This window comes from Parasteatoda tepidariorum, chromosome 6 (assembly GCF_043381705.1).
Source record: "Parasteatoda tepidariorum isolate YZ-2023 chromosome 6, CAS_Ptep_4.0, whole genome shotgun sequence".
NCBI classification, from domain to species: Eukaryota; Metazoa; Arthropoda; class Arachnida; order Araneae; family Theridiidae; genus Parasteatoda; species Parasteatoda tepidariorum.
In genome coordinates, this window is record NC_092209.1 from 29,191,065 (window position 1) to 29,200,675 (window position 9,611).

A 9,611-nucleotide genomic window follows, 5' to 3' on the forward strand; every position below is an offset into this window, starting at 1 on the left:
TGCCTGAATGATTACTATTCGGAATTATTTTTAAGACAAAAAAAATTTTTTTTTTGATTGAGGATCAAAACTAGCATTAAATATTTTATCAATTGCATTTGTTAAATTTAATTTTTCCTTACACCTCAGAAATAAATATAAAAACCACAAAGTTGCAATAAAAATGATACATCATCTCATTAACAAATTCTTCAATTGTTAATTTCGCTGCCGAAATTTGGTAACTAACTCATGAGCGTGAAAGCCTCAATAAATAAGATAGTTAATAGAAGTGCAGAGTTGCCATATTATTCAAAGATTATGTTTAAATTATGTTGCTTAGGGCAATATCAGAATATAACTGCTAAAGAAAATATTTTTTTTCTTCATAAATATACATTTCTAATATTGTAATAAATTTTGTTTGTAGCTATTATGTTTTCATATAGCTCAAGTTTAAAATTGAGTATCTTCACTTAAATTTAACTTTTTATTTCATGATAAATTCCCTTTGATAATATATTATTGCAATAAAAATAGGGTTTATGCCAGAATTAGGAAAGGTTTTACTCAGAGATAAACTCATACGTACCCTCCTTTTAGTTAGTGAAGAAAAATTGTACAAATTTGATCATCAAAAATATAGAAGGAAGAAATAATTTAATTATTTCTATCTAAACAAATGAGGCATTATTTTAATTTTGTATGCTGAATCAAACAAAATCATATTAGAAATAAGACACATAATTTATAAGTTATTATGGTTTTATGCATAAAAAAATAGAATGTTAGACTTGTACTCTTTCGTGCATCTGACAATGTTAATTATACTATTAAGATTTTTTTTTCCTTAAAAAAAAAGAAGAAAAACACTGAACTGAATGCAAGTACAGTAGAGTATATAAGTTGCAAAGATTTTTAGGCTTAAAAAGTAATGTTTTCACTTTTGACACTGTATGATGAAGTAGTTGATGTTTTGATGAAATATTTCCCGCGATATAAAAAATGCCGATTTGTTTAGAAAAATTTATTTCGATGTAATTTTTAATTTCTTTCCAGCGGAAAAAATCACTCGCCAATACTTTAACCAAAACACAATTTTATTCGCCAAATTTACGATTTTATCGCATTTGGCGAGGTGGCAAATGCTTAGTTCGTCCCCTATATATGTATACATTGTGTATAGATAGATAGATATGCAAACCTATAAGTTATTTATAAACTTGTACAGTCAAGAAAGAGCTAAAAATATCATTTAAAAAAAATCTGCCGTTTGCGGGATAAAACTAATTTCAGATTTGTAATCTTTTCATCCGCATTAGGTAAGATAAATTATAAATGCGACAGAAATAAATTTAGTTTAAATCAGACAGAAAGCGATTAAAACTTGCATAGTCATAGGCTCATAGGACACGGAGTTCCATCAAGTATTGAAATGATTGCTAAATTCCATCGTAAGAAACATGAAAGCGCGTTGATAGTATTAATGACATTGCGGTCTTAAATAGTTAGTTTATATTTTCGCGATATTTTTTATTATCAACAAAAGTTTACATAAAGATTTCGTTGTGCAACATTAAACAATGCTTTTGGAAAAAAGTTCCTAATTTTAGCACTGGAACAATGTGAAGAGCAGCTTGGCTCGTTTATTCGTTTTCTCTAGAATTTGGAATCTTTTTTTTTGCCGCAATATTAGGAAGAGGATATGTTGGCCCACTTGGCTGTTTTTCATCAGAGAATCCGTATTCCCCGCCTACGCCTTTTTCCGACCTTCATCATTCTTCGAAACTAGAAGATTTTCTCTTTCTGTATCCCGAAACTTTTCGAAATTGCGATGAGAGGACGCGAAATTATCGTCTGGAGATACCCCAGAAGCTATGTGACAGCCCCTAAAGTTCTGGTGCAAGTGGATTTTGAAGTGTACGGTGACCTACAAGGTTTGTTGCAAATTATACTTTCTGAAATGTATCTATATTTGAAAAACACCTCTGCCTCAGTTTTCCTGAAGTCGGGAGCTTATTTTTACCCCTTGTGACGAAGTTGATGCTCCGGAATTTTATTAAAATCTATACGCCATATTGAGTTATGTCCATTTTCGTAAACTGGCATTCATTTCTTGATATAATGTTTTAAATTTAATAAACTTAACATGCATTCTTTAAAATATTTTTTTAAAAAAACTGCTTGAAGTTTGATATTAAAGTTGCTAAAAAAATTAAGGTGATTTTAATAATAATGAAAAGTAAATAACAAAAGGACATTTTTTTAAAATAAAATATTAATTTTCTTAGAAAATAATTTTAGGAAAGGAAAAGAACTGAGCCAATTATAGTGAGTTCTTTTTAATGTAAGAATTTTCTACTTTTGTGCAACTTCAATATTGGTAACTAATTTTCTTCTTTTTATTAGAATAGTCGAATTTGTTTACAGATAGAACCTAGGGTTGGTGGCAATTTACTCGCTGAACCAGACTTGGTTGAAATTAAAATGAAAACTAAAGTGAACAGTGCGGAAAAAAAAACATAAGAAAACGGACCACACTAAATAAATTTTGATCCAATGATCAGCTCTTCACGTTCTAAGACTCATTCTTAATGGTTCGAAGGGGTGGCCTCATGTATGCTCATTAATTAGAGCAAACGATATTTTAAGTTATGAATTTGTCTGAATAAGCATACTTTTTTTCCCGACGGATTAAGATTTCTGACCCCCAAAATATAGAGGGCAGCCGCAATCTGGGAAATATGGTCACCATAGTTTAGTCAGGAGAGCGGTTCAAAGTTTGGACCCCTTAATGTTAATTTTACTTTTTGCGTATTTCGTCATATCTCGAGAACTTTTTAGGTGAATTAAAAAAAAATTGCACTCACTTATAAAATTTGTTTATTCGAAGATAATTCTATGCAAAAAATAAATTTTTGTACATATTTATTATCAATAGTTGAAAAAATTTTGAATTGTAACGTATAATTTTTTTTTACATCATTTTAAAGTAATAATATAAAATTTGAGCGAAATCGTTTGAATAGTTTCTGAGAAATCGAATTTAAAATATACGTCTTTTTTTATTTATTTATTTTTAATGATAGATGAAAAATTTTATAGCTGTGAGAAACACAAATTTTTAAGAATGTATTTTTAGGGAAAATAGTTTTTGAGTTAATTGAATTTTCAATTCCACGAAAACCTCCCATTTTAAGCCCGGCAGCAAGAGGACTCTAACCCATGATCCGTCGACCACTGGGGATATTTTAAGTCAGCACTGTGGTTGGCGCAAGCCGGGTGTGGAATTCGAATCAACCAGACATTGCAATGATTCACTTTCGACTTATCAGAATTATTTTTTGATAAACGAAATACGAGAAAAAATCAACATTAAAGAGTTTAAATTTTCGCCTGTTCTTCTGTCTAAACCAGTGGTTCTTGAATTTTTTTTATCTTGTAGACCCTTTGCCATGTTTCCAGTTTTGGGTTCCTGCTTACCCGATATTGATTTTTTGTAAATTCATCAACTTCAAATGTATTTTTGACAGCGGCTATAGGGCTACTCACTGTGAGAGATTTAGATTTCTAACTGTAGTGTGAAAAACTTAAACTAATATTATAATTGCAAAAATAAGTTTGTATACAAAACCAAAACCGTAGTAGTGTGTTGCCGGTCTGTTTATTACGTTTTCACTTAAAAACTAAGCAACAAATCTCCGTGATCTTGAGCGCAGATAAAATTGGAGGTCTAGCTAGCTAAAGTGTTGACACAGGCTAGGCTACAATTTACAGCGAAAAAATACTTTTTTGTTACAAAATGAAATCTTACACGCAGAGAAAATAAAAACGTATGCAGGCAACTGCTAGTTTATAATAATTCATTTTAGTATATCAAAAAATAATCCTAATAACTAAAATTTTAACTTCATAGCTACTTTTATAAATTATGTAGAATGTAGATAGATATATGTCTATATATTATAAGGTAGTATAATGTAAGTAAATAGGTACTATCAGTGTATGTTGATTATTCCATTTATGAAATGCCAAAATTAAAAGTCACGACCTGCTTATATGAGATCCACTATCATTGACCCCCGTTTTAATTTCATGGAGCCCCAATTTTTTTTTCACTTGACATGTACCCTTGCAGGTTGTCGTCGATCCCTGGGGGTCGATATAGACCACTTTGGGAATCACAGGTCTAAACTATTAAGATCATATTTTGAGAGTTAGGTATTGAAATCTGTTGAAAAAAATGTATGTTTATTCAGATTTTTGCGTTTGATTAAAAAACTTAAAATATCATCTGCACTAATTAATTAGCATATTAATGGTAACCCTTTCGAACATTTAAGATTGAATGGAATGAGACATCGATCACTTGACCGAAAAGTGCTCACTTTTTTTATTTGGCGTACTGTACGTACAAGACACACATAATACTAAATACATTATCACAAATTGATTGCTGGAAAGTTAGCATTTTTTCGGCAAATTTCATCTCTTCAGATGCGAAACGCAAAAGGTTTGTCTCTTCCCAATCACTCCGATTCTGATTTTTACAAATATTTTATCAGGTACGATGTTGCGTAAGCATCAATAGGTTAAATAGAATCTATTCGATGGCTTGCATAGCAACATCTGCCAGTTATTACAATTGTATGTACCCTGGCAGCAAAATAACTTGGGCCCTTATTGGACCAATATTCACGAATCTTGGCTCAAAATAGGGTTCAAACGGTCGTTATTTTCTGATACGGGCCCTATATAGAATTGTTTGATTCACCCATACATATTATAAAGTCACTTTACAACCCATATCGGCCCTGTATAGAGGTCCTCACAATGACCCGATATTTCATATTCACTATGCAGCCAATATAGGCCCTGTATTGAATGTATATATAGGCCGATATTAGCCCCATATAGGACCACCATTGAAAAATCTAAACATCTCAATATTGGTCCCTTGGTACATGTTCAAATAGGACCCATATTGAGCCCGACTAGGGCTAATGTAAAATTGTTACTAGGGTATATGTATTTATATACACATATACTTTACATATGGTGTGTGTATATATATAGTAACGAACGTAACTTAAACCGAAACTGTTTGAGACACCCGATGAACGCTTCAGTACGCAGGACGACACCATCGGAACTGGACATTTAGTTTCCACTTCCATTTTTCAGTTTCTCTTTAATTTTTTAAAAATAAATATTCCATTTCTGTTAATTTTTTTATTTAAATTTTAATTAATTACATTTTGTCTATTAAATAAATTTGTCAATTAAATACAGTAGAATTATTGCTGCTTGTTTCTTTTTTGTGCCGAAAAGAAAAACTTAAGTCACCAAAGCTGGTACAATATATAACAAATAAAGTAAAAAAATTATTCCAACATATTTAGTATTTCTTCTAATTTGTAAACTGTCGTTTGTTTTCTCTTTAAAAATTTCTTTATGATGAGTTAATAAAATGGCACAAATGAAATATTATACTGCTTGCTAAATTTGCTGATACAGTAGAGAACCATTTATCCGGTATCCAGAAAACCGGGAAAAATTTTGCTCGATTTTTCCGCCATTTTGAACTAGAATGAAAAAAGCGGAAATTGAACTCATCCTTGAAGTTGAAGAGAGGAAAATGTAAGGAAGGGGAAAAAAATTTTCCCCGTTTACCCAGAGAAACGTCATTTCCTCCGTGACCTTGAAGGCAGGGAAGAGAGGATTGTTTTNACATAATTATATAAAGAATCTGTAAAAATATTATAATGCAGTTTTTACTATGCCACTAAATTTACAAATCACGCATTGAAGCCATGTATGCACTACTGCAAAAACAAAACAAAAAAATTGCACATTGAATTCACAAACACAAATGTCACATAAATTTCTATAATCAAACGCTGTTAAATTACCCAAACTAAAGAGCTGTAAAATTTTAGTATTCTGCACAAAATTAAAATAAATAAAATTAAAATAGTTATTTTTTTAAAATATCAATAAGGAGAATTTTAACTATTTTAGTTTCTTCCATTTCATCCAATTTTTTTCATTCTTCCAGTTTTTTAAAGCTTCTTTCCACACAAAATGTCACCCATGGTTTTTAAAAAGCCATGATAACAATGATTACATAGTTAATTACACAGGGTGCATAGCCAAATTTTGAATAAAAAGTTAGAACCTCTTAAGCACTTCTTGAGCACTCATGAAAGATTCTTAAACTCTTCATTTCTAAAAAAAATATAAGGGGATATTTCCTTATCGTTATCTGTAGGGCCAACTACAATCACCAAATCAAAGTGCCAAATAGATTTTGAACTTTAAAAAAACAAGTAGGTGCTTGCCTGGGGGTGGATACGATTCAAGTTGGTCACTTTCTGTGATTTTTCTTATTTTTAGTTTCTCTAAGGCCATTGCTCAATAGCCGCCAAAACTTGGCGATTATTCTGCAACAGATCACGATACAGAAATCTTTCCAAATATGATTAGGATATGTGCATGAGGGTTCGATAAAACATCGATTAACGACACTTTTTGGTCGATCCAGAAAACCGGGAAATTCAGATATCCGGGATAGCGATGGTCCCGAGCATCCCGGATAATTGGTTCTCTACTGTATTTTAAAAGTTTTTTTATTGTTATTTTACACAAATCTCCTTTTTTGTCAAATATCGTGTTTGTCTTTTATACATAGTTTTTATTTGATGTTTAGATAATATTTTATTTAGTTTTGTTGAGTTAAATGATTAATTTTATTATTTATCTTTCAGGTGTGAATTTTGTTACGGTATGTAAAATTTTTTCCAATACTTTCTGTAAATCAGATGTCAAATCTTCTAATTATTTTTTAGATGAAATTTGGTAAATAAATGATCACATAGGAAATGCATGACACAAAACACCTAGACTGACTTTTTCAATTATAACCGTATTCTCTTAGTTCTTCTAATAATGCAGTTAACAGGTTTTGTATCTAAGCTACTAATGTGCAGTATATTTTGTTATATTTACATTATATAGGGACAGAAGTAACAATAAAAAAAATAGATATGTGATTTCTTATATATGCATAAAGTCTATTTTTTAGTTGCTTTACATTAATTATTACTAAGAATTTATAGATTACTAATATCATAATAACATATTCAATTTTTTCCCTTAATGGCTATGGATTTGGATGGATAGAAAAAAAATGGATTGAGTGAAACACATTCCGTATTAACCAATTAATTCAGAACTAGGAAAATGTTCACATCTTTAAGTTGCTTATCCTAAAAACATTTATAGAGACTGTAACAATATATTTTGGTCAACTGTTTGGGAGATAACATATACATTAGCAAAAACACAGCAGCAGCTGCTGCAGATTTCTATGGCAGTTGAAAATGTGTTTCTTGTCCTAAATGTTTTTTTTTTTAAAAAGTTTACAAATTTTCTAAACTGTACAAAAACATTTAAAAGCAAAAGCTAAAAACTATTCGCACATATTTAAGCTTATAAATTTCATTTTCAGAAATTCAAGATAATGTTTCATGGTATTTAAAAAAATATATAAACATACATCCTTAAGTATTTTCATCAAAAATAATAAATATTATTTGAATTTTTGATTTTCAATGATATTTTTCTCCCTGACTGTAATTTTACATATTTTGCACGGTACAGCATGCCAAGGACATAGCCGATAGGCTTGGTGTCAAAGGATTCATTAAACTGACACCTTATGGCTCAGCAATAGGACAAATACAAGGAGAGAAGGAACACGTAGATGAAATGTAAGCTATAAAATGTTCATTAATTTTTTTCTTTTGAAAGTTTATTTCAAAAATGTTACCTATCGGTCAAGTGGAATTGATTATTAAAAGATTTTACTTCCCAAAACATACATGCTTAATAAGAAGGCTGAATTGGCTTTAAATATTTGTACAAAGCCAGACAGCACAAGTTATCATTTAGAGTTTCCACTTAATTTTGAAATAAAATTCTACTTTCTGGGATATTTTACAGATAGATGGACCATATGTTGGCGACTATTTTTCTGAGTTGCTGCTAAGACAAATATAACCCATTAGTGCCGAACCAATAGACTATGATCCTATAACCAAATAGTGCCAAGTTTTAGTATTGAGATGCATTGTCAAAAAATATCGATTTTAAACAGTACATTGTGATACTTTTCGAACTCAGCTAACTTATATTGCTTTTACATCGGACTATATCTCATTCTATAATTATAGTTATCAATAATGAGAGTGATATTTTCATATTCAACATTCATTTTTATAAATAAAGATCGTAATATAGTTGTATATGATACAGCTATATGTACATTTTTAGTAGCTAGCTGCTTGCATAAACCAGAACTTGAGGTAATTCTTACGTGTTGGTGAACTTAGCTTCATACAACCAATCTTTTCCACGAAGACCACATTTTTGTAATTCACAGAAATTTACCACTTTTTGATAGAAAATAAGTTAAACATAAGATTTTGAGAAAAGCTTAACATGAATAGAAAACAGAAAAATTTAGCCTCATACGCAGGCATATATCTTATCAGCGATTAAAAACCACTTTATGCACAATATGTTTATTACATATAATTATTGATTGAATACAATATTACTGTAAATGTTGATAAATTTTATTCGTATAACAAAAATATTGACCAATGTAAAAATATAAGTAGGTTAATACTATTAAGGTTCACACCAATGAAAATTTAGTGGTTTAAAAAGTTAACATGGAAGACAAGCTTGAGGGGGAAAAAATCGACCGTTACAATTCATGTTACGGTACTCGTCAAAAACTATCAGATGTCATCTATACTACTTAGAAAGTAAGTTCATAATCATAAAATAATTGAAGATTAGTATTTACTGAAATTAAGTTAAAAAAATCTAAAATAAGTAAATAGATTCAACATAGAAACTAAAATGCTGGAAAAAAAAAACTTTTTTTGGTAATATTCTGAAAATTCCAAGCATATTTCCAGGTGACAAATTTGTAGAACATTTAGCTAGTTTTGCCATGTCGCCATACTGGCACAAACCTTCATTAAAATAGAAATTGTTATATCTTGACAATACATATCGTTATTAAAAGTTGTATTTTACAGTTACAGGAATCAATGTTTATGTTGGCAACAATTTGGAAAAGCAGTTGATAACACAAGTTCCCCATAATCAATAAGTACCAGGAAATGCAATTTTCTTATAGTTTGCAAAATCTGTAGGAATAATAAAAAATTCAAAGTAATCTGCATTTCAGAAAAGAACCTTACCCCAATCTCAGAGAAAAGAAAAAAAAAAGATTCCATTGATATTTTTTAATAAATGTTTTTTGATTTTCTTCAGGGCTCTATGGTTGAGGCATACAGGCTGTCCTAGAAGTCGAATATACACAGTGGACTATCAAAATTGGAAAGTGACAGATGGATTTGAATACAGAAATTTTAATGCTCGAGTATAATTTACCTATTTGTACAATCAAAAAACGTTGCATAAAAAGTTTGACCTCAAAAGGAGTTAACAAATTCTTGACTTTAGTGTTTAAATGGATTAATTCTTTAAATAAGTTTTGAATTTTCAAAGAAAACCATAATCTGGGATTATATTCAGTAATATTGATTAAAACT

The 9,611-nt window shown here is 30.0% G+C and overlaps 1 protein-coding gene across 1 annotated transcript; it reads left to right on the forward strand.

The window, feature by feature from the left end:
- The first annotated feature begins 1,678 nt into the window (after positions 1-1,678).
- Positions 1,679-9,497, forward strand: LOC107448325 (acylphosphatase-2-like). Its single transcript, XM_016063475.4, has 4 exons — positions 1,679-1,916; positions 6,747-6,763; positions 7,642-7,751; positions 9,331-9,497. Exons 1-4 carry the CDS (start codon positions 1,814-1,816, stop codon positions 9,443-9,445), a joined length of 345 nt encoding a protein of 114 aa, XP_015918961.1. The 5' UTR covers positions 1,679-1,813; the 3' UTR covers positions 9,446-9,497.
- The last annotated feature ends 114 nt before the right edge of the window (positions 9,498-9,611 follow it).